This window comes from Heptranchias perlo, chromosome 8 (genome assembly GCF_035084215.1).
Source record: "Heptranchias perlo isolate sHepPer1 chromosome 8, sHepPer1.hap1, whole genome shotgun sequence".
Classification (NCBI taxonomy): Eukaryota; Metazoa; Chordata; class Chondrichthyes; order Hexanchiformes; family Hexanchidae; genus Heptranchias; species Heptranchias perlo.
In genome coordinates, this window is record NC_090332.1 from 9,161,317 (window position 1) to 9,182,677 (window position 21,361).

The 21,361-nt window shown below is 44.0% G+C and overlaps 1 protein-coding gene across 2 annotated transcripts in view; it reads left to right on the plus strand.

Annotated features, from left to right (window-relative positions):
* The window catches only part of efcab2 (EF-hand calcium binding domain 2), a 36,615-nt gene extending 23,548 nt beyond the window's left edge, over positions 1–13,067 (plus strand). Inside the window, exons 5-7 of one of the 2 annotated variants that reach the window (XM_067988277.1) lie at positions 2,644–2,686; positions 3,791–3,857; positions 12,678–13,067. In XM_067988277.1, coding sequence (XP_067844378.1) covers positions 2,644–2,686; positions 3,791–3,857; positions 12,678–12,793 — 226 coding nt within the window. In that variant the 3' untranslated portion in view covers positions 12,794–13,067. Of the gene's footprint in view, positions 1–2,643; positions 2,687–3,790; positions 3,858–11,354; positions 11,745–12,677 lie in introns of those variants that run through there. The other variant, XM_067988278.1, reaches the window with a different exon arrangement.
* Positions 13,068–21,361: the final 8,294 nt, after the last annotated feature.

Genomic DNA, 21,361 nt, shown 5'->3' on the forward strand with positions numbered 1-21,361 from the left:
TTTGAAAATTTATGGTGCTGAGGATTATAAGATAGGATGACTGATAGGATATTGTAATTCAGAAAAGATTGAGGGTTTTATTGCACAGAATGAACAGCTCTTACATCCTAAGGATGACCATTGATAGTGATAGAAATTGCAGTCGGTGTGATTTGTTTTATTACCTTTGGGCTACATCTCCCAGTATATAATGGTACTGTCAGCCAATTCTAGTACATCTGCAGGCAGGCATCTGTGTGACATTAGAGGTTTATGGAACAATTCATTTCAAGATGCACTGTAATACTTTCCCTTTTGAAAAAATGGAAAATTAAACAAATGAAAAAACAAAGTTTTTTTTTCTTCTGTTGCAGCACTGCACCTACTAATTTAAAATTTAACCAGATATTTAAATGAGTTAAAGGACTATTTTTGTGCATTTATGCAACCATTATTTTTAGTGATACCATGTATCTCCACTAATCATAAACAAGGTATTCCTGACTACAGAGTGATCTTTAATCCGAACCACGAATATTCTATAGGTGTAAACTGCTTGTCCTACTTCTGCTACCCAAGATGGAAAAACCTGTAAAGGACAAATCCGACAATCATCCATGTAACCTGTCAAAACTGATAACTCATCTGGTCAGTAATCATGACTCATGCCAGAAGATTCAACTCCTAGTTACATTCTCAACACTTTTCTTGGGTTAAATTGAAAATGAAGTCAGGATTATAGCTGTGGCTTAGAACAATAACTTTTAAAAGAAAGAAGGACTTGCATTTATATAGCGCCTTTTCATGGTCTTCCTCTGCATCCTTCGGTTCCTTGAACCCTTCTTCATCTTCTTCCTCCATTTCTTTTTCCTCAGGAAGCTCCAAGGAAACTCCCCCTTGTAATCCAAGATTGTGGATTACGTAGCAAATGATTAAGAATCTTGATGCTCGCTCGGGGCCGCACTGAAGGACCTCTCCCAAGCTGTCCAGACAGTGGAACCATTGTTTGAGCAAACCATTAGCATCCTGAATCAGAACCATTGTAGTTGTATGGCTTTGATTATATCGGCGTGCCGCGTCTGTGCCCAGCTTCACGACCAGAGTCGTGAGCCAGTTGGTGAGGGGATTAACCATTGTTCCCCACAGGCATTGTGCCATCCGATGGTCCGAGTGGCCCAGAGGAGGTATTGAGGACTGGCACAGTGTGAAAGTGTCATGACTACTGCCAGGAAACTGGGCACTGACGTGCATGATGTCACAAACAAGTTGAACATTGAGTGAATGGAAGTCCTTCCTGTTGAGAAACAGTGTTGGTTTGCGATGGGGAGCATGCAGGGGTACCTGCGTGCAGTCTATGATGCCCTGCACCAGCAAGAATCAAGCAATGCGTTCAAATCCCAGTGCTCTTTCTTCCTGTTTGTCAGCCTCCGTAGGGAAGCTAATGAACTATTGTCGGCTTGTGAACAGTGCGTTAATAACATGCCAGATTGCTCTGTGCAAGGCAAACTTGCTGATCTCACCAGAAGCAGTTTGGAAGGAGCCAGAGGCATAAAAGGTTAGTGCCACTGTGACCTTCACTGCCACATGCTCCCATTCTTGCTCCAACAGGTGGCATAGGTAAGTGACTGTTTCCCTGTTGAAACGCAGCCACCTTACACACTGCTCCTCTGTTTCTGAAGACCCGCAGACTGTAGAGCCTCCTGTGCCCTCTGTGTAGGTCTTTGCTGCCTTCCTTGCTCCTGTTCTTCCTCCCGATTTGGAAGCCTCAAGGAGCACGTGCGGACACCAGTTTAACAAATGGGTTCTGATTCTAGCGCAGGACCCTTTTTAACCTATTTTAATGATACTTGCGTTTGTTTCAAGTGGCCACCAGGGACGCCTATTGAGTGCATGATCCAATATGGCGTCGGGCGCACTTGTGGCACCTTTCAAGCGCGAGACGTTGCACTGCAAAATTCCACTTTGTGGTGCCGATTTTGGACCCGGAGAACAGGCGAGACGCCTATCAATTTCTACCCCATGGTCCCACCAGGGCCAAATGTAGTTTTAAAAGGACCTTTCTCGATTTATATGACATACTCCTTGCTATACATCCCAATGTTCTGTTTGCTTTTTTGACAGCCTGGCAATGTTTAGTGACCTGCCCGGTCAAACGCCATAATTTTTCTTCTGCTCCGATACCTAAAGTACATTCCCATTTAGCACATAATCAAACATCAACCTTCCCTCTGCCATACCTCATAACCTTATACATCCCTGTATTAAACTGCATCTGCTATTTCTCTGCCCACTGATCGAGCTTGTCAAGATCCTTTTGAATTTGTGCGCATTGATATTCATCTTTTGCCACTGTTCCTGATTTGGTATCATCTGCAAATTTGGAACTTTGGCCACAATTCCTTCCTCCAAATCATTGTAAAAATGATTAACACCACACCACGGTGTGCTGCATTACAGCCACACCACCTTCAGGCTTCCTACTTTCATGATGCCTGTGGCTGACATCCTGTATTATAATTGTCCATCATTACAACAGCGACTATACTTCAAAAAGTACTTTGTGGCTGTAAAGCGCATTGGGACGTCCTGAGGTCATGAAAGGCGCTATATAAATGCAAGTTCGTTCTTTTTTAACCTGATTTTTTTCTCTATTTTGTTTTATAGATACAGACCCCAACCAGAGGATGTTATTTTGCGGGCATTTGAGGTATAGTTGGATTTTAAGTTACTTGTACTAAAGCCCCTGCCATGTTTTGAAATCTTTTGGGATTTCTGATCATTATTTTCTTCAAAGAAAGGATTTTGGGGATTGAGTTGTGCTTAACTGTTTTGTTTGAAACAAAGTGAATTCACACGGGTTTAAAAAGGGGGAAACCACGGTCTGAAACTAGACAGTCCATTTTGTGCAATGTCGCAGCTCACAGTCTGCTTCAAACTGACGCAATAAGAATCATCTGTCTAATCCCAGACCCATTCACTAGAATGGCAGGAGATGGCCCCTTTTAAAAATTTTATTTCACGGGACGAGGAGGCTTTAACGATCGGTTTACTGGCGAATTACTACAGGGAGGAAGTCAGCATCTCAGCCCCCCCCCGTTGTCCCGGGACACAAAGGGACAAAGAGCCACTTAGGCAGGCAGGTTTTCAACAAGGGGCTGATAGGGTGGGAGGAGGCTCGTGTGGAGCAGAAACACTGGCATAGACCAGTTGGGCCAAATGGCCTGTTACTGTGCTGTAAATTCTATGTAATTCTCTATAAAACAAAAAAGTGGAGGCCAAAAATACAGTAGGTCAGTTTTTGCAATTAGAAGTCGTCTGAAAGAAAGGTATTGCCAAAAACAAAAAAGGGACAGGGCACTTGGTTTATGACTTTTTTTTCTCCCATTTTCAAGGAAAGAAGTGAGGCTGAGCTAAGTAAGTGGAATTTGCTTTGAGTGTTACTCTGTGTATTCACTTGTTCTGTGAAATAAAGCAGCTGAACAATTAATGCCTGTCCTCATCTTACCAAGTGCTTTCCTTCAAAAAGATTAGAGAGGTACATGTAGGGGCATGTGCGCGAGAAAATATCCAGTTCAGATCAGATCCAGTTACTCTCCTAGGCTGCACTCTCCAATAGTTGGATATTGGGTGGCACAGGCACACCCCTAAACGTAAGATGCTCATATCTCTTACTGGAGTACCTGAGAAAATATCTAGGGCAAGACCCGAAAATTGTAACACGTACTCTGCAGTTAAAGCACACCTGTCTCCGTTAAGTATTTCTGATTTTACACATGAACTTTTTAATGTCACTGTTACATTTAATTCCCAGGTGTTAGATCAAAATCAAAAAGGATATCTTACCCAAGATGAACTTACAAAGTATTTGACTGAGGAAGGTAATATATCTGTGTGTGTGTGTGTGTTATGCATATGGCCCCTGTCAGAAACTCTGGGGGTTTTGGGGGGAGGGGCAGGTGTGTTGTGACGCCATGGAATATGACGTATTTTCCTCTCTATTTGCCCGAGCAACATTGAGCGCAAGGGGATGACTGTTCATCTTTGGCATCGCTAAGAGCTTGGAAGGGGAACTGAAAAGGTCATTTTCCCGAAAGCAATTGATTATCGAGCAATTGATTGCTTTTGGGAAACTGGCCTCCAGAGAAAGTAACATCTTTTTGTGATTCAAGCATCTTCTTGGGCCAGCAGTGCTGGACTGCTTACACTGCAGCCGGGCCACATTCCTAAATCCATCCCCTCTCCTAAGCGTTAATCAACTAAGAGCCAGTTTCCAGCTCAGTGCTGGTAAATGGGCTTTGAAAATATCTTAAAACATCTGCAATGGGGATGGGGGGTGGGGGGGGGGGGGCGCACGGGGATATTGATTGAGGCTGTTGGCCTTCATTCTTCTGCACTTCATCCCCCCTCAAATTTACGAAACTTTCTCCTCACACCAAGAAAATGCCAGGTACTCCACCCTCTCCCCAACACTGCCAGATTCCTGGTGTTTCTAATGATGTCCGACCATGCTCCGTTCAGTGCTGCTGGACCCCGACCCATCTCCCTTTCTCCTGGACTCTCAGATCCCCTTCCTCATCATTCTTGCATTCTGACACCGCTCCCTCTGCTCCTAGGGATGAGACCCCTCTTCTCCAATGCAATCCTATACCCACGGATTCCCCCGCCCCAATACTCCCAGACTCTGACATCCCTTCCCACTACATCTGTATCACATGAGCCCGACCGACCCAATGCTTGAGTCCCCTGCGAGTGCTCTGTCAGTGTTCCCTAACGTGGACTGCTGTCCCACTGTTTCCAGACCTCACAGTATCATTTTCAACTGTTGCCAGACCTCACAACTCCACCCCCCCCCTCCTCAGTATTGGCAGACCCCAAAATCCCCATTCCCAGTGCTGACAAATCCCAACCACTGTTACCAGATCTCAACACCTACCCTCAATACACAGGCCGCTGCCCCTCCCTCTACCATCTTGCCATAGCACAGGATTTCACTTCCCACTGTTCTCAGACCATGGGAGTATCCTCTGCTCCACCACACCCTGGGATCTCTCTCACTGCTCCAGACCCTAGTACCCCTGCCAATGCTGCTACCCACAAGCACCTTCCGCTCCCAATGCTGACTGAACTCAGTGACCCTTTCAGTGCTTCCATATCCTATTCTCCTCATTGCTGTCAAATTGAGGAGTCCTTCTGCCCCACCCCCTGGTTAGCTGCCAAGAATCACCCACTAGGTCCTCATTCCACCTGCCAGTGCTACCAAAAATCTCAGCTCCCAGACTGCACCCCCCCCCCGCCCCACCATGCTGCCAGATTCCCCGCGACTCTACCCCATTGCTACCAGAACTCAAGGCCCCCTCCCACAATACAGCCAGACCCCAGTAATCCACCAGTAAATCAAATCTCATATTCTGCTCCTATTGCTACGAAAGGTCCAGTTCCCCCTTCACAATACCGCCATACCCCATAACATACCCACCAATGTTACCAAAACCCAGCAGTCTGCATAACTGCTCCTAATTCACACAATTCCTCCCTCCTTGCTACTCCTACCTACCACCAGTCGCTGTATTGCCTACCATCTTCCTCAGTATCCTTGACTTTAAAAAAAGTAAAAAAAATAAAAATTAAATACATGGGTAATAATAATTAAGGCCACAGTTTCTATGGAAAATTAAATCACCAAAAGACCTAAATTCCCAGAACACCATGCAATAAAAGTAGAATTTAACTTATTCGTTCATTATAAACTAGTGGCCCTGATAATATAATGTATGTTACATAGCATAAAACCCCTATTGTTATAAAACAGAAAATCCTTTGACTCACTCTGGGCAAAGCCATGGAAGATCCGCTAATAAGAACTTTACATGGGTGCACTCTTCCAGTCGATTATACTTCATATGTCTAATGCAAATTTCTGTCATGCTTGGAAGAGCATAAAGAAACAAAGGAATTCTCAGGAACATTAATGCCAGATCCAGAATGTCTGCAGGCTCTTAATTGACTTCTCTGTGAACTTAACCCAGTGTTTATTTAATACCAAGTATTTGTAACCTTAAAGGGATACATGCTTACACTTTGGTAGAAATTAATAAAAGAAAAGAACTTTAGTTTATATAGTGCCTTATTACATCCTCATGATGTCCCAAAGTGTTTTACTAGAAGTGCAGTCACTGTTGTTATATAGGCCAACACAGCAGCCAATTTGCACACAGCAGGGTCCCACAAACAGCAACTGAGATGAATGACCACTTAATCTGTTGGAGGTATATAGCACAGGAAAGGAGAGTTACAAGCTGGAGCTGTTAGCTGAGGACAGGATTCCCTGCTCCTCTTAAAATAGTGTCATGAAATCTTTTATGTTGTGAGCCAGTAGATGACCGAGTGTGGCACCATGGAGCCCTAGTAAAATTGAAGTCAATGGGAATCAGGGGGAAAACTCTCCAGTGGCTGGAGTCATAGCTAGCACAAAGGAAGATGGTACTGGTTGTCGGAGGCCAATCATTTCAGCCCAAGGACATTGCTGCAGTGTCCTAGGCCCAACCATCTTCAGCTGCTTCATCAATAACCTTCCCTCCATCATAAGGTCAGAAATGGGGATGTTTGCTGATGATTGCAGTGCTCAGTTCATTTCGCAATCCCTCAGATAATGAAGCAGTCCATGCCCGCATGCAGAAAGACCTGGACAACATCCAGGGGGCTGATAAGTGGCAAGTAACATTCGCACCAGACAAGTGCCAGGCAATGACCATCTCCAATAAGAGAGAGTCTAACCACCTCCCCTTGACATTCAATGTCATTACCATCGCTGAATCCCCCACCATCAACATCCTGGGGGGTCACCATTGACCAGAAACTTAACTGGACCAGCCATACAAGAGCAGGTCAGAGGCTGGGTATTCTGCGGCAAGTGACTCACCTGACTCCCCAGATCCTTTCCACCATCTACAAGGCACAAGTCAGGAGTGTGATGGACTACTCTCCACTTGCCTGGATGAGTGCAGCTCCAACAGCACTCAAGAAGCTCAACACCATCCAGGACAAAGCAGCCCGCTTGATTGGCATCCCATCCACCACCCTAAACGTTCTCTCCCTTCACCACCGGCGCACCGTGGCTGCAGTGTGTACCATCTACAGGATGCACTGCAGCAACTCGAGGCTTCTTCGACAGCACCTTCCAAACCTGCGACCTCTACCACCTAGAAGGACAAGGGAAGTAGGCACATAGGAACAACACCACCTCAGTGTTCCCTTCCAAGTCACACACCATCCCGACTTGGAAATATATTGCCTTTCCTGCATTGTTGCTGGGTCAAAATCCTGGAACTCCCTACCTAACAGCACTGTGGGAGAACCTTCACCACATGTACTGCAGCGGTTCAAGAAGGCGGCTCACCGCCACCTTCTCAAGGGCAATTAGGGATGGGCAATAAATGCTGGCCTCGCCCGCGACGCCCACATCCCATGAACGAATAAAAAGAAAAGATAGAGCCTGGTTTTAATCTCTCATCAAAAATACATTACCTCCAACAATGTAGCACTCTATCAGTACTGAGTGAGCCAAGCTGATACTGGTATAATTGATTAGGGTAGATTTTCCCTCCAAATGAGATTTTTGGGCAGCCCATTTTCAGATCGTGCCTCCCCTCCGCCCGATAGTGCCGACAGGGGGCGAGAAGGCTCGAAACTTCAGGTAAGTGCCTTTCTGGCACAGATTGTGGGCCTGGAGGAGCAGGTGTTTCCCCCAGACCCAACAAGCCTACCTGCAACGTCTCCGCAACGATCGCGGACCGCTCCCCAATCACGAACCCAGTCCCCAACAATCGCGGACCCCCAATCCCATCCCTCCCCCCATGACTCCCATGCCCACCAGTGCCCCCATGCCACCACGCCACCACCCCCCCCCCCCCCCCCAATCCATATAATCAAAGACTTACCTGAAGACTTACCTGAACACGTCCTCTCCCTGGCTGCTCTCCCAACCTGTCAATCAGGCCAGTCAGTCAGACAGCAAACCGACCAAAAAAAAATAAAGGACGTCCCTACATCAAAATTGTAAGGACGTCCGGGAAACCCGTACTCCTGAGTTTCCCGTCTGCAATTTGACCCCCCCCCCCCGCCCTCTTCCCGGCTCGGGGTCAAAATCATGCCCCATGTGTTCTCTTTTAAATAATGCACTAATTTATTTATGTAATCCTCATAGTGTCTTTTTAAAATTAGACATTCATAATTGCATCTCTAGCTTTTATAAAGAGAGCTCTTCTCTCTTTCCCTTCATTAATTCTGGTGCTTGTCATTTAGCAATAGAGCAAAGCTAATTTATCAAGTACATGAATACCATTCTGCCAATTATCGGAGAAATGTTCTGCACCCTGATTCTAATCATCGCTTGACTATCTTCAATTGACATGTTCCATTGAAACTGAATGAGATCTACCACCTTAAGACAACCAAGCACTGATTAGAATCTGGCTCGTGTATCTCTCAGCTTCCCTGTATAAGAATATGATTTTGTGGAGCATAATTACTTGAAGTTGTGTGGTGAACAGCATATTTATTTATTATGGAATTAGGAAAAGCAATTCAGACCTCAAAATTTCAAACCAGGTGGCGTTTTTTTTCTGGTCTTCCTTCGACTGATGCTTGTCTCACAATCTGCATTGAAGATTTGCTTTCCCTTTTAGTGATTCAGTAGTTGTGCAGGCATTAGCTTTTACCAGCATCATTTGTATTTCAGCCTTCAAATGTGTACCTTTTTGATTGTATAGTTTCACTACTACATAGTTGGGAGGGTGGAGAGGGAGCAAATGCAGCCATTTATTATGGGAATTCTACTGGTGCTCTGTAGCATTCTTTTTTCTTTCTTTTCCCCCTGTTTTTTTTCACATGCTCCCTATACCACTTTTTAAAAAAAAGCCCTTCTCCAACAGGGTGAATCATAAGAACTATACCCTTTAAGTTATTTCTGACAGTGTTAATATTAGGGCATCGCCTTGTAATTTTCCTTTCCTGTGCTTTATACCCATTTTCTTCGCTGATATGCTCTAGTTTCAGTCACCCCTTTGCTGACATGGAGTAGGTCAAGTGTTCCAAGATCAGTTTATTATTTTACGTTATGCCTATGCGGCTTCATACTCTGTTCAATTGTCAACAAGCATTTTTTTAGCTGGTAGAACATTTACATGGTACCTTCTCTGTCATCAACACGCAACATGTTCAATGGGCGTGGATTCCTCCTCAGAATCTGAAAAGAAATTCTTATCACCAAGCAGAAAAGGTCTGGAGAGCCTCGAGGTATATCAGTGGAGTCAATCTTGGCACCGATCCTCTGCACTGGCACCAGAATGGCAGGAACCTCAAGGCTATTGCGAGGCATGGTTTATATGGGCAAATCTAATCCCAACGGTTCAAATCCCCTGCTCCACAGGCCAAGACAGGATTCCTTCCAGCCCTCGTTCCAAGGCCAAGGCACAATCGACAGGATGCATTTAAAATTAGGCATAGTGATAATCTCATCTCTTTAATCCAACCAACAAAACCAGAGTGGGCGGCTGCTTGTAACGTCACTAACCACTTGAGGAGCATCTCCTCAGAAGCTTTGGTCAGGCAGATCATTCAACTGAACTACCCTACTCATGGGTTATTATTCTCGGACTTCAAGGGAATCATCCCTTTAGATCATTCTTAAGAAGACTGAAAGTGGGACATAGTTTCAAAGCTCGATATTAAATTAGGTGCCTGTAAACAAGGAATGGAAAGGATTTTATTCTTGGTATTTTGTGGTTCTGACAAAGTCTGCAAGACTGGGCCTGATTTGTGACCAGTGGCATTTGAACACACAGCCCGAAAACAAATTCAAAACGATTTCATTGGCACAAATCGTAAGGAGCTAGCCAAGCACAGTGTACTGCAAGGATCCAAATTTCAACATAATCACATTCACACTTGAGAAGTAGCTCAGGTTCCGCATCCAAGGAATAAGTTGTTAGTATCTAGTACAGTGTACTTCCATTTGGATTCCCATTAGGACTCGGGGTTTCACAAAGTGCGTTTCTGATGCTTCAACACCTATGTATAACTATAGTTAAGCAATAGAGCTCTCTCTTGTGCTCGCTCTCTAATTTGCAAAAAGCACTGTCCATTGAATACTTGCCGCATTTGGGAGGAAGTATAATTTTTTTTTCTCTCTTTTGCAAGATTTCCCTCCGCGGGGCATTAATTCCTCACCAGCGTACAATTGCACGGTACTGGGCATACTCTGATACCCCACTCCAGCGACCACTCTTCTTATGTGAGCCTCGATGGTAAACGTTGGCAAGCTATTCCACTGTGGGGGACGTCATAGTCAAATCCAATCCTGTCCTAATCTGATTCATAATCATACATACTTCCAGTATGGGGTCACTAGATGGCAATAACAAGTGGAAATGCTGTCTGATGATGTTTCCCTTCACACAGGAGCACCGAGACCAATGGTAACACTCCGACTGCCTCTGATCAGCGCGTAACCAGGGATCGAATCTGAAACCTTCCTGGGCTGAGTGGCTTGGCTACTCATTGCCGTAACCAACTGAGCCAGTGGAGGCTAAAATTTGTATTAAAAGTAGAGAAATCCAAACTGCAGGTTTTGAGATCCCACAAGCACTCATTTTCAGACAGACTACAGTAGTTTTTCCAACTCTGGCATCAGGGTCAAACCATTTATCCATTTCATGTGAGTTCCTGCCAACCTCAGGAGTGTCTTCATAGCTCTTACAGTTAGGTATGAAATCAGGCTCTGTATCTTTCGGCACTCTTCCCTCCCTGTTAGGATGTCTAAACCGCCTATACAGTTAGCAGTAATTGTAAAGGGTGGGAACAGCTCTTTCATGGGCAAAAGTCCGCACATACCCCTTAATAATGTATGCAAGGATGCAACTGATCTGGGCGCTCCAATTACTTTGCCTATTTGCAGTGGGGAACACTGTGCATTAATGTATTCAATCATGATATGCATAAATCACAAATGGAAATCTGAACCTCTGTATTAATTACTTACATATTTCTTTAATGCAATTTAAGATTTAAATTTAAAATTGTAATTTATTGCAAAAGCAATTTGAGCAGAAGTATCAGCAAACATATCAGTAGGAAACCAAACAAGCTGAGAGATAGTAACTGTGTTCACATATGTAGGATACATTGACTTGAAAGTTCTCAGATCTTCACAGTGCAGAATATACTGCTTATAAAAGCCTGTTCTCTGTTAAAACTGTCTGACAGAAAGATACTTTCCAGAGCAGTGAAAGTACATGTGCATATGCTGAATATATTGTGTCTGTTTCAGATCAAAGTGCTCACACAGGTTACTGACATCGCAGTATGTTTTATTCTAGGTACAGCGAAATCATGCCAGGAATACTTAATGTGAAGCATTTGCCCTGTTTGCCCATCCCATGGGATGTAAAAGATCTCATGGCACTATAAAAAAAAGCATGGTAGTTCTCTTGGTCTCCTGGTCAATATGTATCCCTCAACCAACACCACCAGCAACAGATTAACTGATCATTTACCACGCTGTTTGTGGAATCTTCCTGTACGCAAATTGTCTGCCTTGTTTGCCTACACAACAACCGTGACTACACTTTAAAAGTAATTAATTGGCTGTGAAGTATTTTGGGACATCCTGAGAATGTGAAAGACACTGTGAATGCAGGATTTTTTTTATCAGTGCAGTAAAGATGCATCAGTATATCTGCTCCTTAAAAATGCATTAATACCTGTACAAATTGGATTTTATTTGTTTTTGCTCCATTTATTATTAAAGAGTTCATAGTAATGTACAAAAAAAGTGTTGAAAATAATGTTTATATATATTTTAATTACATACAGGTGTGTTTATTATAAACATACCTAAAACATCCAGTCCCTCCAGTCCTCTGTGGCTGCAGTGTGTACTATTTACAGGATGCACTGCAGCAACTCGACAAGGCTTCATGGACAGCACCTCCCAAACCCGTGACCTCTACTGTCCAGAAGGACAAGAGCAGCAGGTGCATGGGAACACCATCACCTCCAAGGCGCACACCACCCCCACTTGGACATATATTGCCATTCCTTCATTGTCGCTGGGTCATAATCCTGGAACTCCCTACCTAACAGCATGCTTGGGTGCACCTTCAGCACATGGTCTGCAGTGGTTCAGGAAGAAGGCCCACCACCACCTTCTCAAGGGCAACGAGGGATGGGCAATAAATGATGGCCTTGCCAACGACGCCCATATCCCGAGAATGAATATTAAAGTAAAAACAGGAGGGGATTGTCAGTTGTTTTTATCGAGGATTTGAGCACCCATCACAGCTTCAGTACAACTTCAGACAAAACTGGCACAAATATTTATTATTGTTATTGTAATAACGGTGTTGCAGTTAAGTTTAACTGTATTTGGACTCGGCCTTCCTTCCCACTTCATGTTTGGTTTCACATTCGAGGTGGGTACCTGCGCGTCATTGTTTTTTTTTATTCCTGTTCTAGGATACATTCACAGCTGCCGCGTGCGTTTACATTTTGTGCCGATAATGGCCATGAAGTTGTTTCTTCGAGCTTCATATTGACCATTTAAATTGGCCATTCCCATGAATGATGTGATTTTAAAAAAGAATTCTGTTCCTTAGGAAGAGTGAGAAATGAAGTGATAGTGTTATTCTTTCATTCCAAAGGGGAGCCATTTACACAAGAGGAGATAGAAGAGATGCTGTCGGCTGCTGTGGATCCAGATAAAAATATTATCCTGTACAAAGATTTTGCAGCAATGATGACTGTGGAAGAATACTGAACACGTTAGCATTTTTCAAAAACTGTCAATCTAATATGGAAACATTCTTCAGAACAATGCAATGGTGAACCTACTAATAATTAACATGATTTCCCCAAAAAACAGATGCGGTTGATTTATTTTTAAATTGCAATTGTTCTACTTTTAAGAAAAAAAAACCCTGGTGCAAAACGTAGCACGTGATCTGTCTGAAGTATTTGAAAAAGCATTTTAATTTGATGAATTTTGTCGTCCTCACTGATTGGATCGGAATAATCGATCGTATTACATTGCTGCGTGTACATATATTTATACATATCTGTTTTTCTTGGTGTTTGGACAAAGTTGTGGGCCACAACCTTCTTGCTGGAATTTTACATCTCTCAGTATCTCCGTGGCTGATCGCCTGACGTTGCACTCAGGGAGCAACCCCCTTGCACCCAGCACACGAGCAATGCAGAATCAGACTGCTAGTTCTGAACACAGTGCCGTACTCCTGATTTGGCAAGAGAAGATGTTAAAAGTTTTATTGAGGCCAGGCACATGCTGGCTTCATTAAAGCCCCGAAAATGTATTTATATACATATTAATAGGACCCTCACAAATTCCCCAGCGTTTCCTCGCTGGTCCACTCTTTGTCCACTGTTTGCCTTTTTAATATGGGTGCCCAGTGGCTTCCATGCTTTCCCCTGCAGAGCATCTATTCTTAAAATTGGGGCTGACCAGTTTTTTGGGGAACTTACTTCCGTGCTGCTTTTTTTTTGTTGACTTGCCATGTTATTGTTTCTGCATTACTCTTTGCACAATAGTTTTTTTTCCCCCTGCAGTTTGCTACTGGTTTTTTTGCAGTACACTGTTCATTTTGCATAGATCTGCAGCCATTACATTGTTGCTGCTCACCTCAGCTCCGATCACACTGCTCAGCATAGGCATTCCATTGGCCTGACATTGGCTGTCTTGGATTTGGAGTATATAGAGGAGCTCAGACAGAGGAAGAAAGGCACACTTGCACTTTATCTCTCTAGCGTCCACCCACAATCGGTCCAGCAAAAACCTTCTCCAACCCAGGCACATCTGAAGACACTTGCGTTTGCCATCTTTGTTTCACCAGGGGGGCTGTGTCAAGTTGTGCCATCTACTGGAGTCTGACCAGCAGATAAGAGATAATCCCTAATGTTAACCCTTATCATAGTCTTGAATGTTTTCCCCACAATGGAGTTAAGGCTCACTGATCTGTACTTTGAGAATTCATCCCTTGCTCCCTTTTTTGTAAAAAGATTGTGGTCTAGGATTTGCTACTTTCTAGTCCATTGTGCCATTACCTTGTTACATTGAGTGTGAAGTAACTGTAAATCATTTATTTTTTGATGGCGATAGAAACTAGGGAAATGGGTGAATTGGTTTAATTCCCAGTGGCCAGTTAACCAGAGTATCAGACTAGCAAATTGGCTCCAAATTAATGAAAGACCGTGAAAGTAAATCAAAACCAGCATTTCCTGGTTTGATCAGCAACAGATTTTATGCTGAGTTCATATTTCTCGCACAGCAGAGTAATGCTATCTGATATTTGGGGAGCTTTGTCTCTTTCTTGGGGAGATTAACAAAGAAGAAGGAAAGAAACTGTTTGCATTTATATAGCACCTTTCGTGTTCTCAGGATATTCCAAAATGCTTCACAACCATAGAACATAAAAACATAAGAACTGGAAGCAGGAGTAGACTATATGGCCCCTCAAGCCTGCTTCGCCATTCAATAAGATCATGGCTGATCTTCGACCCCAACTCCACTTTCTTCTGCCCCCCACCCCGGAAGGATAGTCATTGGCGTGTTGTAGGCAAACGCGGCGACCAATTTGCACACAGCAAGGTCCCACAAACAGCGATGCGATGAGTATCCAGATAATCTGATTTAGTGATGTTGAGGGATAAATGTTGGCCGGAACATCAAGAGAACTACGGTGCTCTTCTTCAAATATTATCACGTGATCTTTTACATTCATCTTGAGCAGACAGTAAGGCCCTCCATTTATTGTCTTACCTGAAAATTAGAACCTCCAACAGGTGAAACACTCCCTCAATACTGCACTGAATTATCGGCCTACATTATGGGCTTAAATCTCTGGTATGGGGCATGAACCCATAATCTGACTCAGAGGCAAGAGTGCTACCACTGAATCAAAGGTGACACCAGATAGTTAGGTATTTCTGTGGTCCCCTTCCACAAAGAGTTTGAGGTGCATTCATCGAGATTTTGGAACTTCTGCATCCAAGTACAGATGAGGTAAGGACATTCATCCTGACTGAACACATGGTTCCCAATTCCCAGCTTCTTCCACCTGTTCATTTCTTTATGGGGGGGGGGAAGGGAGATATTTCTTCTGTCTATTACATAGACATTGGGTCTTCCAGATATCTGATGTTTAATGTTACAAAAAAGCAAGGGTTTCAAGCAGTTATGGACTGTAGACAATGCCACATTCCCCACCAGAGCTACTGAAATGTGCTCCTTTATCCACAGCCAGGATTTCCGCCCCCCCCCCCCCGCCACTGTGGTAGACAGGGCCCTCAACTGTGTCTGTCCCATGTCTCACTTCTGTCTTCGCCCCTTCTCTGTTCCCCCCCCACCCAGAACCATGATAGGGTCTCCCTTGTCCTCACCTTGCACCCCACCTGCCTCCGCATTCGACAGATCTTCCTGTCATTTCCACCACCTCCAGCACGATCCCGGTACCAAACACATCTTCCCCTCCCCTCACCTTTCAACATTCCAAAGGGACTGTTTCCCGCCCCCCCCCCCCCCCATGACACCATGGTCCATTCTTCCATCACCTGTTCTCCTTCCCCGGGCACTTTCCCGTAAAAGCTTGGGATGTACACCTGCCCTTTCACCTCCACCCCCATAGTCCAGGGCCCCAAACACTCTTTCCAGGTGAAACAGAGATTTACTTGTACTTTTTCCAACTTAGTACACTGTATTCGCTGCTCACGATGCGGCCTCCTCTACACTGGGGAGACCAAACGCAGATTGGGTGATCACTTTGCTGAATACCTCAGTTCAGTCCACAAGTGTGACGTCTGAGCTTCCAGTTGCTTGCCACTTTAGTTCTCTGCCCCACTCCCACTCTGACCTCTCTGTCCTCAGCCTCCTACACTGTTCCAATGACGTTCATTGCAAGCTCGAGGAACAGCACTTCATCCTACCACTAGGCACTTCATAGCCCCCTGGCCATAACATTGCTGTTAATGACTTCAGACCATAACCACCACTCCCATTTTCTCTCAGACAGCACGTGCTGGTAATGTTGGATGGGTGCAATAGAATTACAGGGATCGGGGGAGGTGTGGGCTGGTGCCTGGGATGGGGGTCTCCTATTGGTCTTCAGTCGGCGGGGTGGTCCGCAACCCTGGAGTCTACTTGCGTTTTTCTTCCGCCACATTCCTGGGCCACGGGAGTCTTTTCCACTTTGCCTGATTTTCCAGGTTTTCCTCCCCGTCTGCTATTCTGCTGTAACCATTCACACATCCTCTGGACACATCTTTTGTTTCTCCAATTTCTCTCATCACCTCTTTTTGCCTCGCACCAGCATCACTTCTGTCATTTGATCATCTTCTTCCCCATCACCCAATCGCAGACCTCTCCTTTCTTTCTTTACCTGCACCTGAAAGGGCGGTGGAATCAGATTCGAATCGGATAAATACTTGCAAAGGAAATATTTGCAGGGCTATGGGGGAGTGGGACTAATTGGATAGCTCTTTCAAAGAGCTGGCACAGGCATGATGGGCCGAATGGCCTCCTTCTGTGCAGTAAGATTCTGTGATTCTTTTCCCTGGTTCTGTACCTGCTTATATAAGCTGTTCATTTGTCACAGATTCCAGTTTTGATGAAAGGTCATTGACCTGAAATGTTAACCCTATGTTTTCCTTTCCATTAGATACTACCTGACCTGCTGAGCGTTTCCAGCATTTTCTGTTTTTATTTCTAAAATTGAGTCTGCTCTCTTTGCTAGATACAAAATGCATAGCAGTCCGTAAGATAAGGGTTTAGTTAAGACAAAACTACTTTGACAGCAGGGGCAGCAAGCTTAAAATGTTAATGGATGCAGCAGGTTGTCAGACAAAACAATGGTGTCAAAACAATTGGGCTATTGTAAATAATAATAAAAATAGAAAATGCTGGATGCTCAGCAAGTCAGGCAGCATCTGTGGAGAAAGAAACAGTTAACGTTTCAGGTCGATGACCCTTCGTCAGCTGTTTACATAAGAACATAAGAACATAAGAAATTGGAGCAGGAGTAGGCCAATCGGCCCCTCGAGCCTGCTCCGCCATTCAATAAGATCATGGCTGATCTGATCCCAACCACAAATCTAAAGAACACAAGAAGTCGGAGCAGGACCCGGCCACATAGCCCCTGGGACCTCTCCGCCACCCACAGGGCATTGACCGATCCGAACTCAGCTTCATGTCCAATTTCCTGCCCGCTCCCCATAACCCCTAATTCCCTTTACTTCTAGGAAACTGTCTATTTCTGTTTTAAATTTATTTAATGATGTAGCTTCCACAGCTTCCTGGGGCAGCAAATTCCACAGACCTACCACCCTCTGAGTGAAGAAGTTTCTCCTCATCTCAGTTTTGAAAGAGCAGCCCCTTATTCTAAGATTATGCCCCCTAGTTCTAGTTTCACCCATCCTTGGGAACATCCTTACTGCATCCACCCGATCAAGACCCTTCACAATCTTATATGTTTCAATAAGATCGCCTCTCATTCTTCTGAACTCCAATGAGTAGAGTCCCAATCTACTCAACCTCTCCTCATATGTCCGCCCCCTCATCCCCGGGATTAACCAAGTGAACCTTCTTTGTACTGCCTCGAGAGCAAGTATGTCTTTTCTTAAGTATGGAGACCAAAACTGTATGCAGTATTCCAGGTGCGGTCTCACCAATACCTTATATAACTGCAGCAATACCTCCTTGTTTTTATATTCTATCCCCCTAGCAATAAAAGCCAACATTCCGTTGGCTTTCTTGATCACCTGCTGCACCTGCATACCAACTTTTTGATTTTCTTGCACTAGGACCCCCAGATCCCTTTGTACTGCAGTACTTTCCAGTCTCTCGCCATTAAGAAAATAACTTGCTCTCTGATTTTTCCTGCCAAAGTGCATAACCTCACATTTTCCAATATTATATTGCATCTGCCAAATCTCCGCCCACTCACCCAGCCTGTCTATATCCCCTTGCAGGTTTTTTATGTCCTCCTCACTCTCTACTTTCCCTCCCATCTTTGTATCATCTGCAAATTTTGATATGTTGCACTCGGTCCCCTCCTCCAAATCGTTAATATAGATTGTAAAGAGTTGGGGACCCAGCACCGACCCCTGTGGAACACCACTGGTTACTGGTTGCCAGTCCGAAAATGAACCATTTATCCCAACTCTCTGCTTCCTGTTCGATAACCAATCCTCCACCCATGCCAGAATATTACCCCCAAAAGTCTGATGCTCTACCGACTGAGCTATCCAACTCAAACTGATATTTTTGTTCCATGCGTGTTAACAAAGTATCGTCAACATAACGTACAGGTTAACTAATCACACTGAATACATGTAAATTGAGGGCATTCACTGCACTGAAGGAAATAAAGTTCCTCGTCTGCTCTACACTTATTTCTATTTTGTGCTCAATTAGATTTTCAGGAGACCAAAATGAGATTCTTTAGAAAGAAGTTAACTTAAAAAGACATGCTTTGAGATTCCTCCTCCTCTCAATATTACCCCCAATCCAGATGAAACAATGTCAAAACAAGTGGGCTGTTATGATGGGGAAGCCTGCAGGTACAAGCCATCTCCCCATTGTTTACCGACGTTGATGTTTCCACTTGTGGGGGAGACTAAAACCAGGGGGCATAAACATAAGATAGTCACTAATAAATCCAACAAGGAATTCAGGAGAAACTTCTTTACTCAGAGAGCGGTTAAAATGTGGAACTTGCTATCACATGGAGTAGTTGAGGCGAATAGCATAGATGCATTTAAGGGGAAGCTAGATAAATATGTGAGGGAGAAAGGAATAGAAGGATATATTGATAGGGTGAGATGAAGTAGGGTGGGAAGAGGCTCGTGTGGACCATAAACTTCGGCACAGACCTGTTGGGCAGAATGGCCTGTTTCTGTGCTGTAAATACTATGTACGTGATGTTTGAACTCTGCTAACATTTTGTTTTCTTGTCTACCTCAAAAGCAATGGCTTTACTTTGAAGAAATTCTGTGGGACAAATATCCCAATTCTGGTTGTCAGTTTTTAAAATTTCTGGTGAAGACAGATCAAACTCTGTGGCTGCATATGGCTCACGTATTCTGCATCGAGCATTTCATCCCAAAAGGTACACTTCGATTACAGACTGTACACCAAGGAAAAATGAGAAAGTTCAGCTGACTCACCCACAGGAATTGTTACATTCCAAGAAACTGTAAGAAGACACCTTTCTAAAATGCCCCTGTGGACAGATTCTATTTTTTTTCATTTAAGTATTGTGCTGTTCAGTACTTGGCCTATGTCTTTCTTCTCCTATCTGTTGTCATCTTTTTGGCCCAGATTTTGTTGGCGAGTTTAAAGGCGTTCACTGTTCTTTATGTATAAATCTTCCAGCAAATTATGGCGAGGAAGCGATGTCCCGTGAATTGCAAATCGCCACAAGTTGCTGGATGATTTACGCCGCTCTGCCATTAGTCTCATGAAAACGGCAGCTTGTCCTCAACCCTCTCGTGAGTTTCAAGAAATTGCTGCATTTGCGCATTAATTGCCGATTAAACTTGCCGCAGAAATTTAGGGCTAGTACTTAACAGCATAGTTACCTTTTTAATGACGAGATTTATGTTCTTGCAATGCCGCTCTATCTCTCCGGACCAGAAAGGGGACAATTGAAACTGTGGAGTTTCCTACAGGTACTAAATTGTTGTTAGAGATTTTTAAATTTTACATTTTAAAACATTTTTCTTACTTTTCCTTTCTATCTTTTTTTCTCTCTCTCAATCCAATCTTTATTTCTCTTTCTGTACCTGATTTCACCCTAATTCATGCTATTTCCTTCTATGTCGGTCCTCTTTTTTTTCTCAATCCATAAATCTCAATGGTTAAGGAGATAGACTGTCGGTCCCTTTGTTCACTAAGATCCCAGATGCCCCGTTGCCCTCGCCATTATCAGCTCACACTTCCAGCAACTTGCAGAGCAAAAAATTTTTGAGCTAAAGGATGAGGGAAAAAGACTGACTAACGGGGCATGCCGCGAGATGGCCCACTCCAGCAAATTAAATAAATCCGGAAGACTAGTTTAGCCTGTTAAAGTGGTCCAACTACATAACATTTCCCCATTATTCAGAACACAGGAGGTGTGTTGGGCATCCTGCGCATTCTCCAGTAAGCAATTCACTGCGATTGGGATTAATTGTTAGACCTGGGCTGCACCAACCAAATATGGCAGAGAGCCGAGATGCAGGCTTCAGTTCATAAGAGACTTGGGGGTGGGGGTGGGGGGGGTGCAAATTTCCCCAAGGATTCTCACCATCAACTACTTTAACTTGGGTGGAAGATCTCCGGAAACTCCAGAGAAACGCCATAAACTGCCTGTTTCTGGAAGCGGTCATCATGAGGAAAGGGTGTTGGGGAAATCGCCAAAATGTAACATCCTTCTCTGACGTACTCTGGCAGGCTTCGTATATTTGTAAGGAATCTTACAACACCAGGTTATAGTCCAACAATTTTATTTTAAAATCACAAGCTTGTGATTTTAAAATAAAATTGTTGGACTATAACCTGGTGTTGTAAGATTCCTTACATTTGTCCACCCCAGTCCATCACCGGCATCTCCACATCATGACTTTGTATATTTGTGCAGGGGTGCCCCTAGCGAGGTACATGCCTCCCATTTTGGAGTCATTGCAGTTTGGTAACCTGAGAGTCAGCCAAATTCCGTTATGTTTGGAAAGAGGTGGGGTTGTTAGACATACAAATAATGTGCTTTACATTATTGATGACAATGTACAAATGTTTGTTATGTTGACACCATTACTTCTCCTTTCTACTCCTAGACTTTATTTGCTGATCAAGGTGGGATATGTTAATGCTGAGGAATGTAACACTTTCCCACTATTTGCACTCAGCGTCGCTCCATCTCAGTTACAGTGCAGGTTAGATGTAGAGGAATCTCTTTCTCAGTTATGTGCTTAAGTTCCAAAGTCAGCAAAGCAACACCCCTTTACTGCACAGCTGCCATCCGTCTGGCCTCTCCGACAAACTCTGGCTACCAATTAGTGCATTTTTTTTTTGTTATAGTAGAGCTGCACTTACTCATTTCAAATTGGGCCTTTACAGCTGTCTGACAGAGGACACTTTCATGCCATTAGGCCTCCCTGGATTCATTCCCAGGACCCAGAAGTGAAACGACAGTATTCGAAGGCACTGCATCATCCAGCCCTCCCTTTAGTTCAATGCTTTTGGTGTTACACAGGAAGAGTAAAAATAGTTGATCGGATTTTCACCAATTCTAAGTGATTTATGTGATGTCACAGTATATTACTCCATTATATCCATTTC